General features: G+C 45.8%; 2 protein-coding genes across 2 annotated transcripts in view; both read left to right on the plus strand.

The window, feature by feature from the left end:
- Positions 1-2,809, plus strand: part of LOC149329239 (uncharacterized) — a 33,209-nt gene extending 30,400 nt beyond the window's left edge. The window contains exon 6 of the mRNA XM_089559213.1: positions 322-2,809. Coding sequence (XP_089415339.1) covers positions 322-965 — 644 coding nt within the window. The 3' untranslated portion in view covers positions 966-2,809. The remainder of the gene's footprint in view (positions 1-321) is intronic.
- Positions 2,810-7,484: 4,675 nt separating this feature from the next.
- On the plus strand, positions 7,485-16,974 carry LOC149329240 (uncharacterized). Its single transcript, XM_089560171.1, has 2 exons — positions 7,485-7,852; positions 15,657-16,974. The coding sequence occupies exons 1-2, from the start codon at positions 7,514-7,516 to the stop codon at positions 16,875-16,877; spliced, it is 1,560 nt and encodes a 519-aa protein (XP_089416297.1). The 5' UTR covers positions 7,485-7,513; the 3' UTR covers positions 16,878-16,974.
- The last annotated feature ends 337 nt before the right edge of the window (positions 16,975-17,311 follow it).

Genomic DNA, 17,311 nt, shown 5'->3' on the forward strand with positions numbered 1-17,311 from the left:
TCCACAGCTGTTGATGAGAGTGTCTTCACATTCGTCTTTTATCACTAGCTCCTGTTGAGCTTTGTATTGTCGGTTCCTGCATTTTAGTTTAAAGTACTCAGTGATGCTACTGTCAAAATGCTATTTGCCAGTAGCATCACTATATCTTGCTTTAGGCCTGAATTCTCCTCAAGGCCTATTTACTGAATATAACTCTCGATAAACATCCACAGCGGTTGATGAGAGTGTCTTTCACGTTCATCTTTTATCACTAGCTCCAGTTGAACTGTGCGTTCTTGGTTCCTGCATTTTAATTTAATTCACTCCGCCTTTAAAACGCAGGTTCGGTCAGCACACTGTCCGATCATGGTGCACCGCCTGGGCAAGACTCACGCCATCAGAGTCGCTCTGCGAGTCCTTCCACGAGAACCACTCAGGCCAGCAAGGATAAATGTGCAGAAAATAAGCCGCACGAGTGCAGCCACTGCAACAAGAGATTCCTGCGGAGGAGCTTGCTAGTGCGGCATCTCCGAATCCATACTGGCGACCGCCCATACCAGTGTGACCACTGCGATCGCAGCTTTACGGAAAAAGGAAACCTGATGCGACACCAGTGCACTCACACTGGCGAGCGTCCTTACCATTGTGACCAATGTGGTAGCAGCTTTGCACAAAAGGCCCATCTAGAGGCACACCAGCGCACTCACACTGGGGAACGTCCTTACCGTTGCGACCACTGTGGTAGCAGCTTTGCAAGGAGGAGTCACCTGGTGGAACACATCCGTACCCACACGGGTGAAAGGCCGTTTCAGTGCCAGCTGTGCCCCATGGCCTTTACAGGACGTGCAAATCTTTCGAATCATATTAGATCCCATAAGGGTGAAAAGCCCTTCCAATGTGACTTGTGCCAAAAGAGATTCAGTTGGAGACGCAGTTTGAAACACCACAAGGAGTTGGAACATGGAACGGATGGTAGTGTTCCTTGAAACCAATTGGTAACATGTTTAGCTAGCTGTCCTGCTGCTTACTACCAGCTGGAAATATGCTAGCTAACCAGCCTGTCACTAGTGCTGCTTGCTAAGCACTGTCAGTGTTGTATTACGTTTGTAAGCTTTCTTTTATGCTGGTGAATTTGTGATAAAGAAAAATTGGAGGGGACACTTAAGCTCGGAATGACACGAAATACGGCAGAGGACGAGACATGAACGCCAAATATCTAGTATGGGTAACATGAGATAAATGGAAATTTCTTTTGGGAATGACTTCAACGAGAGTGATCTTTTTATTCCAGGGATATCATTGTTCAATTCTGCATGGAAAACAAACTTTTAAATTATCAGTACGGACAAAGTATGGCCTTAAGGTTAAGGCAGCTCCAGCTTGATAGGGGAATAGCCGGAAAAATGTAGAGGTTATGTGAGAGCATTAAGAAGAATTGACTGTGCAGTTATGTGCATGGCAATTTTTATTATTTATTTATTCATACTGTTAACCCTCATTTGAGGGTCGTGACAGGAATGGAACAGAAACAATTCATTCAAAGCACTAATATATATCAAAACGTCAAATATGAATCATTATATCAACGAACATTTCGAGTCAGTAGTGCAAAAACAACATTGAAGTTCAAATACTGTTACGACGGAGCTAATAACACGGGAAAAAAAATGCGAATTACAAATGGTATGTACAAAAAGGCAGGTTGGCTCTGATTAAAATATTGGTCAAGATTTTATTCAAATGCTGTCATGCAGACACTATGTACAACATGAGTAGGCAGTTCATTCCACAGCTGTATTAGGTTGGTTGTTATTTTTTGAATATCGGCTGTTTTTCTATCATTTCACTTTCGGCTAGTCTTTGCCGTGTTGAAATATTACTGATATCTGCTGCTTACTGTGGAGGTTTTACTAGTGATCTGATGTCTCAATGGCAATTAATAAAAAATCGCGTTAAACTACATGCATTGTCATTTCTCAGTGAGTTGTCTCTGTGCCAAATAATAATGGCTTATTATTGTCTGAAGTGTTAGCACACCATTTGTCTGCTTTAATTTTCTAAATACCGGCTGTTTTTCTATCATTTCATTTTGAGCTAGCTTCCTCAGCTAGCCTGCCTCATGCAACCATATCAGAATTTAGCATGTGAATGATATCCCAAATGCCCTCAGAACATTCACTCAGACCATGCTGCCTTCACTTGTTATGTTTTAGGTGGCAGCTTAGAGATGTGCATTTATAGGGAGGCCCCCTTTGGCGTACACTCAGAGACGATATAGTAAAGAACTGATATGGATGTGTATTTATGCACGAAAGTCTCATTCCATCATGTGATTCTTGTGCTCGCATGTGTCGGAGTTTTCAAACAGCTCATGACAAGGGTTGTTGTTGGTAGCAAACACGTGAAAACACGTGGTCCAAACAGCCTTGCGCATATTTTATAATATCCTGGCAAGTGTGAACAATTGCTTGCCTCAAACTAGGAAAGAAGAAAAGAGAGTAAAGCATGCCAGCATTCGTTAAAAATGCCACAGACCTCTTTTCCTTTGCCGTACGTCTGTTGGAGGATCAGCTGAACTCGGGAAAATTTGCAGGTTTCCTTTCAAAATTAGTTTTTTTATTACTGAAATTTGAATGAGTGGAAGCTGCAAAGAAATCTGGAATGCCCGCACGCCACTTCATCTCGGAAACGGCCATTCCAGCTATATTAAAGGGCAGAAAAGCATGCTAGTCCCCGAATAACATTCACCATGCTTTCTGCACTTGAGAATGGTAGCAAAGCACTAATCAAATGTTTTTTTTTTCCCCTTTTCTCGCCGGCCCTTTATTTTTAGTCCTGTTTCATGAATTTTCATTGACTATTTAACTGATGTCTTATTGTATATTTGACATTAAAGAAATAAAACAAATACTCAGTTGTTTTCAATAAAGTGTGAGTTTGGACTAGTTGGTAATCCATTCTTGACAACAACGTGCGCAGAAAACAACTCATTGCAGTGAATGCTTCTTGCTCTTCCCCAACATCAGCAGGAAATGAAATGAATGTCAAGTATGGTTTTCATGACACTGCTCCCACAAAGCTCTTGAATTCATGACTCTACTACAAATTTTGGCATGGCTTCCATCCCTAACCCCAAAGACAATCCATAAAGGACATCATCATCAGCTTGACTACGCCCACTGCAGGGCAGTGGCCTCTCCCATGTCTCCAATTAAACCTATCCTTTGCCAGCTGCGCCCACTGTATCCCCGCAAACTTCTTAATCTCATCCGCCCACCTAACTTTCTGCCGTCCCCTGCTACGCATGCCTTCTCTTGGAATCCACTCCGTTACCCTTAAGTACCAGCGGTTATCTTGCCTTCGCATTACATGCCCTGCCCAAGCCCATTTCTTCCTCTTGATTTCAACTAGGATGTCATTAACCCACTTATTTTCTCTCACCACTCCGCCCGCTTCCGATCTCTTAACGTTACACCTATCATTTTCCTTTCCATAGCTCGCTGCATTGTCCTCAACTTAAGCTGAACCCTCTTTGTTAGCCTGCATGTTTCTGCCCTATAGGTGAGTACCGGTAAGATACAGCTGTTGTATACTTTTCTCTCGAGGGATATTGGTAAACTGCCATTCATGATCTGAGAGAACCTGCGATATGCGCTCCACCCCATGCTTATTCTAGTTATTTCCTTCTCACGATCCAGATCAGCGGTCACTACCTGCTGCTCACTTTTCTTCGAATAGTGGTATACCTAAATATGGCGTAACAGTATTCTATCTGTGGGTGCATTGCTTTTGATTACTAGAAAAACACTTCAAGTGACTGTAGATATAGCCAGCTGCATTTCAAATTGCCTTAAACAGAACACTGCTACATACAAAAGTGTTCTAAGTGAACCACAACAACCATACATGAAGGAGCTGAATCTAACAATGTAATTTAATGATGCAATGCATTTTTATGAAACCATGATAAACCAGTTCAAAATTCTACAACTGTTGCTTTGCTTACAAAGGCAAGAATTACACTGCTTACAGTTACAATTCAGCACTTCCCCTGCTTCCATCTTTGCAGCATCAGCATCATGGGACAAAGAAGTGCAGAGGCAGCATATGGCGCATAATCCACAAGAAAATTGATAAGACTAAAAATAAGCTGTCTAAAATTTTTAATATCTTTAAAAAATGCAACGGCACCATGCCTTCCACCAATGAGAGCAGCGCAGATATATGCACCAAATGGTGGGCCACAAGTCTTTGCAACACATCTGACCATGCCAGTCGCAGCTATCCGTTATTAACAAGACGAAGACAGATTCAAGATGGCGGAGGAAACAGCACACTGCCTCCAGGGGATTCCTCTCTCTGCACTGCACGGGAATTAAACTGAAACCAGAAAAATGGAACAAACGATCACTCCCAGTAAGTGCGAGGCACTGGAAGGACCTCGCTGCTACAGAAACGTATAACGATGGCAGCTTGGCACACACATGCGGACATCTGATGCATAAGCAAAAAAAAAAAACGATTTGGCACCAATCAGAAACTGTGTAGAAAGTGTGGTGGCACAGTTGATGCATTTGAATTGCTTGCAATGCACCAGACATGAAAGCATGAATATGATTTGTTTGTGCAAACCAAAGATGCACAGATGAAGAAATGGGTGAAACAAACATGACGCCTCTATGCTTGCTCCCTGTTCTTTGTCCTTGTGCAGTTAGTTTGTACAGTCAGGTCACCTTCCAGCCGTGTAAGAGCTGGCCCACCAAAACTGCTACTGGGAAGCACATGGGGCCGTCGCACTGCTTTTACCTACAATGAGAGGCCTGCACCTTCGGCATTAGCTCCCACTAGAAATAAAAATCATAGAGGTAGCACTGTTGCAATGTGCAGCTTTGTTAATTAATGTGAATTGTGCGTTACATTTAGTGGCTAAAACAGATTGCTATGATGATATGAAAAGGGTCCACTAAAGCTGTTGTTCAGCGTGTAATGGGATAAATATTCCCACGGATGACTATACTTTCGGATGAGGGCCGATAAATTCACTTCTGACTTCCCTGCAACATCAGTTGACTATAACAAATGGTTGCTTTGGTTGTGGTGGTTCTGTGCGAAATTCATGCCCTGTGGCCACACACATGCGGCGGAGGAACTTCACCTTAATCAAAAGTAGGTCATTTTCATTTCACATCGGGGCAGTTAAATTGTGGCTGCCTTGTGTGCAGCAAGCGATTTCTTCCCCCATATTGCATTCAAGAAATACATACCAACAGTCCACTCTGTTAAATGCTCACCACCTTTCGTGAAGCGCTAGCTATAAGTATATACATGGCGCAGGTGAGTCTATGAGCCGAAGGTGCGAGTACAATTGTACAATCGCTGTGCAGCGAGATTATTACGGCACACACAGAGAGAGGTTGCTCACCCATTGAATGCTACGGCCTATTGCAGCAGTGCCGCATGTCTGCCACAACGTTGGCAGCGCTAGCATGCAGTCCACATCTCTCCCTCACCACTGTCACGTACCTCAAGGCGCGACTGAGGCATCCACAGACACAGGGAGCCAGTTATGCGCGCTTCCTTTCCTCGCGTTTCTGCCGCAACGTTGTCAATGCCAACGCATGCACCGCACATCTGTCGACTACCGCCGCGTAGCCGTAGGTTAATTAAAGCGCGACTAGGTATGGTGTTCGCTGTCCAGGGGGCAGTTAATTATGCGCGCCTTTCCTTTGCTCCCACTCTTCATCGGTTTCGGCGCAGCTGCGGCTGAAGGTCGCTGAAGGTCAATGCGCCGGGGTCGGCAAAACTCGCAAAATATGACGTATAACGCTTTCGTTTTAAAAGGAAGGGGGCTTTCAAGCGTCGAGCCACCGGCGTCGGATCGAAGCATGGATAGCGATGCCAGGCGACTACGCTTTCAAGCGCACGAAAACGCACTCAGTGCTGCACTCCGGAGCCTCGTCTACACCTTCACTTTAACCCATTGAGGAATAAGTTCACAGGAATGCAGTTGCGCGTCGACTCAGAAACTGATCCAAGCTTCCAGGCGGTGGGAGGGGCACTGAATGCAGTGAATACTCGTTTATGTAAAGTTCAATTCGCTCGTCAAAATCTTGCGGATGTTGGGTACGCCGACAAAAAGAAGGAAGGTTTGATGAAGGTCGACGCACCCAATAAGTTTCATACAGTACGTGTCATATAGGTATCACTCGGTACATAAATATGACACTAAAACGGCTTGTAAGCATAACACTACACTACAATTGCGTGCAGGACGCTGTGTTTTCGTGCCCATTCCATCACCATCAGACTGACTATGCGCACTGCAGGGCAACTGAGGCCTCTCCCATATGTGTCTCCAATTATAGAGGTCACCATATGGCAGCACCAGAGTCCACAGTCCAGGAAATGGTCTGGAGTGCGATGGTGGTGGTGACAAATATTTATCATCCATTAAATATTTACAGAAAGGTTATTGGCGTCGGGCCTTATGTACTAGAAACGCAGGACAGGCAACGCTGCCCGCTTCTGTTGAACCAAGGCCTTTTGGGCCTGAGGTCTTGATAGCCGAGCACGGAGAAAGCTGCAGAGAAGGGTGTCGTCGAAACATTTCGCCTCCGATCTCAAAAAACGCGCCACGAGCGTTTCCGCGAACGCCAACGCTGAAAAAAAAAAAAAAAAATTGTCATCGAGGCCAACGTTTCTAGATGAAGACAGTTGGGAAACTGCGCCGGCGAGCCAGGGAGCAGAGCGGCTCCTCGCGATCGCCGTCTAGGCGGTGGCGCTGCGGTCGCTTTAGGATGAGCGCGTCGTCTGCTACTCCCAGCTTGAGGGTTGCTGGAAGGAGATGGCTCGCGTCCGTTAAAAAAACAACGTATTTAAGGAATATTACCCACCCGAGGAATATTATCAACATAAACTACGAGGAGGCAAGCGGTACGTCATGTTTCTCTAAACCGCGGAAAGAAGGGCTTCCAGTTTTCTCCGATATTTACAGCCAAAAGCTCAACCTCGAGCATCCTGCCCTCACGTACCCCAGACGTGGAGCGCACGCGGACTTCGCAATTCGTAGATGAGCGCGGCTAGAAGCAGCCGCCCCCGGCGCAGACGATGCCAGGCGCGAACTAACGTTAATCATTCGCGCAGCAAAGAGTGACTAAGCGCAGTTAATGGGCGCCGCGGCGGTGAAGAGAAATCGTGGCCTCTGAGATCAAGCGCGGTGTTAGGGTACCAATGCTTGAGCTGGTCACGGAGGCCATAGAAAACAAACGCGGTACTCCCACCACCCAAGAGATGGCGCTCGCATCTCTTTGAGATGAAATCGGCGACAGAAAGGGGCCGCATACCCCATAGAGTTTCTTACTATTACTATTACTCTATGGCATACCCGGAGAGAGTTTTCCAACTGTCTATCTAGAAACGTTGATCGAGGCGGAGGAACACAACAACGCCTGGGTTTGAGAGTACACGCAAAAAAAAAAAAAACGTTTTTTTTTTCTCGCGCATGCGCAGTATTTGGGAGATCGCGCGCCGTAGAATGACCGAAGCGTTGGCAGCTGACGATCAGAACAACGACAAAGCGATGTCTTCCGCTGGAGCTACAGCCCGATACACACTCGTCGGTTTCTGCCCAGAGCTGGATTGGAGGCCTCTGAGCTTCGTTAAGCCCATTCCACCGAACAAGGTGTGCAGCGCCTGCGGACTGGTACGCTACAAGACCGCGTTGCTGCCCTGCGTGCATGTGCTCTGCGAGTCTTGCTACGAGCAGTGCGCCCAGGACGGAAAGCACGTTTGTCCTCTCGACGGCTACGAGTGGAACGATGAAGACGACGTGGACTGGAAGGGCTTTCCTCTAGATCAGCTGCTGAAAAGAGAGGTTAGTCTGCATACTTTTTTCGATGTCGAAAAAAAAAAAAAACATCCGGCGTCGGCCACCGTTCGAAGCTAGAGTTACTGTATAGGGAACCCAAGCTCAAGTTTGGGAGCGCGACGCCAGCGCCGCAGCGGCGAGCAGCGGAAACTCGGGGCGGCGCCGTAGCAGACGCCCTGCTAGCTTTGTGTGCACGTGCGACGGGAGAGTCGCGCGAGGCGCAATCTTCGCGTTGACAGACGCGGTCTCGGCGAAGCAAAAAGGAAGTAGTACGAAGGCAGTAATGTAAAAACAAAACCAAAGCGTATGTACAGGGTGATCCACTCTTACCGCGAACACGCGAGTATGCGGCCGCGCTCTTCGGAGAGCCAGTGAGTCTGTCCCTACCATGCACGAAAAAAGTGGCAGACGACGCGCAGGCAAGTCGCTCGCTGCTCGATTTTCCAGCCTTGCGACTGCGAGTCGCAAGCCGCTGAACTAATCGGCGAGACAGTGGAGCAATGACGCCGTCCGCGGACAGTAAAGCTTTCGGCAACGACGTCGCCCGCGGCCACGCCGGGCGACGAGCTGCGCTGCTCCCTCGCTGCCGTAGTCGTCGCTAAGCCTAATCATTTCGCATCGATGCTGCAGCTGAGGGCACTTCGGAACTGGCCAGCGCTGTAATAAAGGTGCTACTCGCGTCACCGTTTTACTATGTTTACCGTCACATAATAAAACAAAGACGTGATCGATTTCCGTGATGCCTTTAACTGCGGAGCCAGGTGACAACAGGCGAGCAGCACTGGGCATCAGCAAAGCGGCTTTGGAAAAGAAATATGCTTGTATCGCAGTTATCGCTTCTACCAGCAGCTCGTTATTGGCCAACGATCCTCAAAAATGATTCATTTTTGACGTTGCTCTACTCCAGGGTTTGGTATGAACGCGAACAAACAATATTAGCGTATTTTTCTGACGGCGGCGGCAGGCAAACAGGTCGGCAGGCCGGCCCTGAGAAGCGCGCCGCTGTCGCTGTCATCATGACGCTTATACGACTGCGGTGCACATCAATACCGTCACGACATCCTCCTGGTCACCGTAGTGCATTGAGAATCGCACCGAGCGCGAGTGCAGGAGACGCGGTCAAAGCAGACGAAATTCTCGAAAGCGCGCAAGCAATGTTATTCCGGAGAGTTTTCGTTTCAAGCAAGAAGGCGACCCGCAGGTCGCACTTGCAAGTGTGAACAATGGTGGTCAAATGTTTAGGGGGTTCCCCCAAGGTGGAGTAGAATGTCGACGAACTGTTGCCTGGTCGCATGTCCTTTCGACTCGCACGTAAGTGGATTGCCCTGCGCATCGCATGCAACAACTGACAACTACGATCAACAAGTGTCTCGCTTTATTTCTCAGAGCTGATAGTACTTCGCATATTTCGAGCATATAATTATACCCTGGACTTACCTCTAGTTACATGTCATACAGTACGACGTTAATACTCACTCGAGAAACGCATTTTACTGTCAAATGGGCCTCCTCATCGTCGACCGTCTGCTCCACACAGTAGACGCGCCTAATCAGTTTCCCCCCTTTAATTAAGTTTGCATTGCAGTACTGCGCGTCAGTCTGAACGATCTTATTGTGGCTCATGCACGCGACACATCGCGACAGCGCGGGCGCGCGCACGTGCAAGAAAGCGCGCGTGCAAAGAAGCGTGGTGAAAGCAGCGCGAGCAGCGAGCAGCGCCCCAGTTTTTACTTTTCTCCCATAGATGGCGCTGCACATCAGGCGCAGCAGCGCCACCCGGCGATGCTTTGGGAGCCTATATGCTACCAAAGGTAGCAGAGTTGCGCGTCTGTTTTCCCTCGCCGCTCCGAACGCCATTCGCCGAGAGGCGATCACATGATTTTCGTGACGTCGTGTGTTCAACACTCCGCGGAGAAGCTGACTTCACAGGTGCAGCGCCGAGCGAACCCTTGTCCTCTCGACGCGTCATGTGAGCCCGCGCTGTCGGCTACATTCATTTGTTTTCCGTACACACCTGTGGCGTCAGGTTTGGTGTTCTGCAGTGGCAGTGACGGGCGCAGTCGTCAGCTATGACTGGGTGCAGTGCGCCAAACTGCAGCAACCGCACGGGAAACGGCAAAGCGTTTTACGCAGTGCCATGTGGAAGGTCGGCGGCCGAAGTGCGTCGGCGCCTCAAGTGGCTCTTGAGAATGAACCTCTCCTGTTTGCGGCTGTGAAAGGCTTACAGTATTGATAAATAAATAAAAATTTCTAACATGTTCCAAGATCTACCAGTGCCATCACAACCAACATTTGCCTGTTTCGAAAGCGAAATCAGAATTGCATTGGTAAAAACATTTTTCATGTGTCGACATTTGTTTACCTTGAACAAATCACTACTTTTTTTTCTAGCTTACACACATTATCAAATAAGGAACTGGCAACGAAAATCTTGTTTGTCTATATCTTTCACTTAGTGTCCTTTTATGGATACTAGTTTGAGCCTATACCTGTCCCTCGAAGCAGTATTTGTAGCATATCACTGCATTAAAATTGTACATAATTTACAGTCTGCATCTGCAACTTTTTGGCCCTTCACTAGGGCAGGCTCTGCTTACTCTACTGCTGCTTCGAGCCTTCTGTAGTGATGGTTCGAGGTGAAATATAAGGGACAATGAATGTTCAAGAAGCAAATTCCATGCAAAGTTTTGCTACATTTCGATGCCAGTCTCACCTGCATAAGCATTTAATTTGCCTATGCAGCCGCTGCGGTGACTTAGTGGTTATAGCTCTCGGCTGCTGACCCGAATGACGCGGGTTCGATCCCGGCCGCGGCGGTCGAATTTCGATGGAGCCGAAATTCTAGAGGCCATGTACTGTTCCCTGTCATAGCTTGAGTCGCTTTGGGCAGTTAAACCCCCCTAAACCATTTGTCTGCCTATGCTATAAAGTATTGTTCTTAGTAAAAATGCCCTTAAGAACCATCTTACAAGGATTAAGTGAGAGATGTGAGGATAGGATAGGCAAAAATCGCATGTAAACAAGTGTCGCAAATCTTGATGCCGCGAATAATTTCAGCTAGAAGACAGCAAATCAGCCTATAACGTCGGCTTTAAAAAAATCCAGGAGTCGCGAAATGTTTTGATACTGCGACCTAAGCCGAATCTACGAAGAAGGAGTACAAAAATGCAAAGCGGAACATTAAATTAGTTTTTCCGAGCAATAAGGATGAAGCAGGCAGGAAAACCTACCACAGCAATCAACAACTATTGTAATTTAATAACTAAGGTGAAACGATAGTGCTTTTCGATAAAAAAATGAGGAAAGTTAAATAATACCTACGTGTAAGAGTACTTTCAAGGTCCTTTAAAGATCCGCCCTATCACTGCATTTAGCAACGGGGTACATTTTGTGAAATGTGTTGGGCAAGCAATTGAGTGTTAATATTTTCGTTATGTCAGACTCGCCTCGTTCAATGCACTGGCGTTGCTTTAGTCTGCTTGCCTACAACAAGTCGCGCAATTATTTTAATGTGGTTCTAGAGAGATGCGTTTTCGTATTTTCCGCGCGTAACTCGTACAGAACACGCGGCGGTGCTAGTTGTGAAAAAAAGTAATTCATCGCTATACTTTGTTTGTTCTTAAGACGTGCACGCAGGAAGACAGGATGGGACAGACGCTGCCTCATCTGGAACGGAACTGCTTGTTCTTGTGAAATTACTAGTTCCAGAAAGAAAAAAAAACTCGCAGGCCGTTTCCAGTCTTTTTTCGTCAGTTTGTCATGATTACGATTTGCTGTTAACCTTTGGCGATTTTTTTTCGTGCTGTATGCACACCGTCGGCAAATCACAGATTAGTTTTCAGCGTTACGTTTAGAAACTTACCATCAAGTCAATCTATTTAAAGGAGAAAAAAGAAGAAGCCCAAGCGCCCTACACAACGAGCTACGCAGCCCCTGTACGTACGAGAAGTGGCTTTCCCGCACAGCTTGGAACATGATGGCGGACCTTCGCGCAACTCTGCTCCCTGCGGGAGCATATACAGGAACTCTATTCGAAGCCTCGCAGCCCGCCGTGACAGGTTGCTCTTGAATGATTGGTCGCCAGAGGTTGCGCGGGAAGATCAACTTGGGTCTCACTTGTCCCATTGATGGCAATGCTTGGAGCAGCCGCCTGCCAGGGCTTGGCTCATCGCTAACCGCTGCACCACTGTGCCAGATTGGTATGAGGATTCAGAGTGACCTATGAATGTAAAGCAGAGAATGACCAACGCTTTCGATTTGTGTGTTCTGTGCGCACGATGTAGAGGAGCTACGTTTTTAGATTGTGAAGAGTGAGCAGCAGCCGGATGAGGTATGCGTACGACGCGACTTTCGCGCACTCAGCGGCGGCGCGCGTTCTATTTTCTCCTTCTATTCTTTCTACCGGTTTCTCCGAGCTGCGAGCAGTGATCGCCGCAGAAAGTAGAGCTCCTATCCCCGCATACCAAAGAAAAAGTAACTTTGAGCTCCTATCAAGCAGCAAACAAACAGTACTGCTGTCATGGCAGCGTTGAAAGTCGCTAGCAAGTTACGTGATCAGGTTTTACGTTCGCGCGACAAAACTATTTCGATCTGGAATTAAATTTCGATTAGTTGTTTTAGTTTATGTATCCTGTTTTAGTTGAGCTCTATCGTGCACATATTGTCTCCCTTGCTGTACAATCCATGTGCAGACTACACCGACGTATCTCTGACTGTTTTAAAAATAAAAATCTGTAAACATTAAACAAAGTCACCTGGTACAGTCAGATGCCTTTGTAACGAAGTGCACAGTACTGGGAAATTTCTTCGTTATGGAGGTCAGTTTGTTATAGCCGTTGCACCCCTGTACAGACTCACATAAATTATTATTAGTATGTTGGCAGACACGTAGCTTTATTCTGGGCGGGAGCATACATTGAGTGGAAGTAGTCAGTAAGTTCTTTTTTTTTTTTTTAACGATACGCTACTACGGCAGACCTGACATGAAGACTGACAGATTACCAATTCGGAAGGCTTACCGTAATACCTGCATTGACAGACATCAGAAAACAGATTGCTAATGTTACCTAGTTAGCGGCTTAACTAAGATCTGATAATTAACTTTTTACCTATTGCAGTTAGACACCTGCTTGCAATTAGAGATTGTAGGCAGTGGTTAGTAATAGCCATATCAGTTTTTAGAATTTCGAAAACATGATTACCCTCGGCGCTGAACTATGCGAACTACCATCGCATGAGGTTTTCCATTTTTCATGTCAGTGCATATCCTTGTGGGGCAAACACAGCAATGCTAACTTGCTAGCATTGAACCTAAACCTAAACATGGCATCCTCTTTTGAATTCATATTTTAAAATTTTGTGAAACGAAGCTTTGACCATCACAACACCTCTGTGAAAACGCAGCCCTCCGCACACAGCTGCTAGCTGTCCCAAAGGAGTGGCACCATGGTGATGATGACGGGAACTAGGCATGTCCTGCCAGTTTCGGGTAACATGGCAAGCCATGACGGCAGAGTACAGTGCAGCTTCTTGATTTAAGTGATTGCGTAGGATTGTGGCACAGTTTTGCTCACTGAATAATAGCGCCTTTGAACAGTAACTGCCTTTGCTGCTGAACAGCAGGCTGCAGTTTTCCCACCTGACGAAAGCACTTAGCTTGAACACAACTAGCCACAGTATCTTTTGTTAATGTGTTTCCAATTTGGGATTGATGTTGAGCCGATGAAATAGTTTCTATTTTGTAATGATTTAGAAGGTTAATATATTTTCTTTTCCTTTCTCTTATATCCTATTCCGCATGCAACTTGGAGCACGTTTGGCATACACTGTTAATATCAGAATTGCTTGTTTTTCAAAAACCTATTGCTTTACCTGGATTACTGTTCAGCATGAAATGAAGTCGGGTAATCCGGTAGAGTTGTAGGCTGATGTGGAATAAAATGCAGTAAGGTATTCAAACCTCTTCGTTACACCTCTCTCAGGGAATTCCAAGAAGCGCACATATTATTCTATGTTGTCATCTTCATCTACAACTGCAGCACGATAGCCTATGCTCGTAACTGTGTAACTGTATATGCAGCATGCTCATACGTGGTTTTCCTTACAGTGGGAATTTGTGAGGATTAGGTGCTTCGTCTTATCTAGGTCAGCTGGTGCATGAGCCATAATCCTTGTGCAGCGCACTTTCACAGTAACCTATGCACTCTATCAGGGCTGTCTTTGTCATGTACTGCTTGTGAGGTCATCTTAATAATACCAGATTGTATGTACTCAGCCATGATTGCACACTTTAATCCATGCATGCTGCATGTAGAATGGAGACTTGAAATTACATCAGTGCTCCTCGGAGTTCAGGTCAGCTTTGACCTGGTGTTTCTATCCTGTTCTAATGGGCTTCCACAGAAGCCCTTGCATTCTGCTGGTGCTACGTGCTTCATCTACTACTGCTTTTTGTTTTCGTCTAAGATCCCCTGTATTACATGGATAACTACCACTCATGTGGCCTTACATGCAGTGTATGTAATATATGCTGGTCTACACATTCTCTGCTTATAAAGATGTGGTTCATCTTTCATCTAGCATCTTTGCGATGTTGAAATAAAGATTACTTGACTTGACTTGGCTATTGTTATACAGGTCTGTGTCCTATAGTTATTCATTATACCTTTCAATATACAGTAGTATACCTGATGATATTAAACTGAAAACAAACTTTGTGCAATATTTCAAAACACTCCTGATGAATATGTGAAGTTATGGTGCATTGTTTTTGTTTTTGTGAGGATGTGTGTATTGTGTACGCTTATTTTTTTTATTCCTAAAGTGTTGAGAATGTGACTTATTTTATGAATGCAATGTGTCGTCTTCGCATGCCGCATTTATAATGTACAGTATGTGATGGACCCGAAACAAGCCTTTGGGTATGGGTCCAATAGCACTGTGCGTATTGTACCCTTGTAAATTGATTTTCTTTTGAAATAAAACATAAAATCTGGCTGCGGACGGACGAACAGAAATCTAACAGGTTAATCCTTGTTATCCATTGTATTCCATCCCATCATAGTCTGTGTATTCATGGAAGCAGGCATCTTTGACTACTACATGCTCCTCTTCTTATTCTGTGCTCACTCAGATAGCATGGATATCCTAGCCTTGTTTGAATGCAGCCATGTGAGCTGCAAATGCACATAAAGACATGGATGCTGTTCAGTGCGATCGGCTCATGCTATTGGCTGTTACCCAGTTGGACAAAAATGAGCGCAAATGGGGAGAGCTAGAATCCCCAGAGCAGGCATGGGAAAGTATATAACACTATAATCCAATTCGTACATAGCCCCGCCGCGGTGGCTCAGTGGTTACGGCGCTTGGCTGCTGAACCGAAAGACGCGGGTTCGATCCCAGCTGCGGTGGCTGACTTTCGTTGAAGGCAAAATTCTAGAGGCCCGTGTACTGTGCGATGTCATTGCACGTTAAAGAACCCCAGGTGGTTGAACTTTCCGGAGCCCCTCACTACGGCGTCCCTCATAGCCTGCGTCACTTTGGAACTTTAAACCCCAATAAACCATCAACTCGTACATAATACTGTCAGGACTGAGTGACTAGATGCATAAAAGTGAAAATTTAACCATATCACTGCACTTCATACGTTACAGCTATCTGTTAAAAAAATATGTAATATATCCTACTGTCCCTATGCTTAACCAAGGGATGTAGGAAACTGCATGGTAATTTCCCTTACCAAGAAAAATTATTAATTTAGCTCTCCGAGGACTAATGTCATTTCTCTTAATATTCTCTTTTTGCCTTTCAGGTCAAGTGCTGGAATGCAGAAAGAGGCTGCCAGCATGTCACAGCTGCTTCCATGATCACCAAGCACTTCCATAGTGAATGTACACACCACTCTACTTGCTGTCTCAAGTGCTCAGCCAGCGTCCTTTGCAAGGACATATGCGCACACCTCAGGTCGGGCACCTGCGGCTCGGTGACGAATCCTGCGGTTGAATTCCAAGGCCAGTGCAATCTCGAGGATAAGAGTTCGGTTCCTAATTCAGTTCCTGAGGAAGAGAGTTCGGTTCCTGATGCAGTTCCTGAGGAAGAGAGTTTGGTTCCTAATTCGGTTCCTGAAGAAGAGGTTGCAGTTCCGAATTCTTTCAGAGAAGCCTTTGAAAGGCAGGCGGGAGAACTCAAGGGCTATCTGGAAAGAATGACTGTCGATATTAGCGCACATGGTGACAAGCTGAATGAAATATGTCATGGCATGAACGGATTCAGAGAAGCTCTCGGGCAAGGACTGGCAAATGCAGTACAAAATGGCGAGAACTTGACAGAAGCCTTGTGTCAGCTTTCGGTGTCAAATGCAGAAATCAAGGAATCTTTGACCACACAACGCAGTAATCCTTCAGTAAGCCTTCTTTTCACAGGGATGAGCCGTTTAGAAAAAGTAGTGAAAGATGAGTTAGGTCATGTAACAACGGCAACAGCTGGCAAGCTTTTGCAGATTAGAGATGGACTTGACGAAGCCAAAGCTGAAAGGAGAGAAAATGGTCAGAAGACATTGGAGTGCATCACCAAGGTGCTTCAACTCACGAGGCTGCAAACATCGTGGTGCGAATTTTATGTGACAGGTGTGAAGTCCCGCCAAAATAAAGCACTGCGTGAAGACTCCTGTTGGTATTACAGCAGGAAGGTGTACTTGCGCGGATACTACTTGTCACCCGGGGCAGGTTTTAGGAGAGAAAGTGGCTTTGTGAAATTGCATATTTGCGTACAGCTGCACAAAGGTGACATGGACGAAGTTGTTCAATGGCCATTGGAACACAAAATCAAGCTGAGTGTTATGCATCCGGAAGGTGGCGCTGTACGTAAAATTGAGGTTCAGCCGATTCGTTCTCACTGCTTCAACCAAAAGCCAAGGAATTCAAGCAATCCTGGAACTTATTTTTCAGACGAGTTTCTCTACCTATCAGATCTCCAGGAAGACGGCTTTGTTGAAGATGACAAGCTTCGTGTTAAGTGGCAGCTGCTGCCATGAGTTTGACTTGCATCGGCACAGGGACCAAGAAAAGAGAGTGTCCAAGAGAACAGATAGTGTCTGTGTTTTGCTGGAATAAACTTTTTTCTTTATATTACTGGAACAATTGAAGTAAGCTTTTTGGCTTCTATAATGCTTAGCAATGTTCTCAAAGTAAATTTGCATTTCAAATAGCAGTTATCAAGGTTTGCCTTTGCGTTATTCTTGTTTATTTCTTCCTTATCAGTGCTATTAAGCATTGTATAATCTGCGACGCTGCTCGGAGTATTGGTCAGGAAATACAAGATTTTATTTGTACACACCCAGCTTCAAAGCCACAGCTGAATGTGGTGTGTTGCTGGGAATAAATATCTCCGTCGTTATATGCCATACAACTCCCACGTTCACATGATAACTTAAGAGAAAGCTATGCATGTGCCTTATTTGTGTATAGG

Source organism: Amblyomma mixtum, chromosome 9 (genome assembly GCF_055824585.1).
Source record: "Amblyomma mixtum isolate Tamu chromosome 9, ASM5582458v1, whole genome shotgun sequence".
NCBI lineage: Eukaryota > Metazoa > Arthropoda > Arachnida > Ixodida > Ixodidae > Amblyomma > Amblyomma mixtum.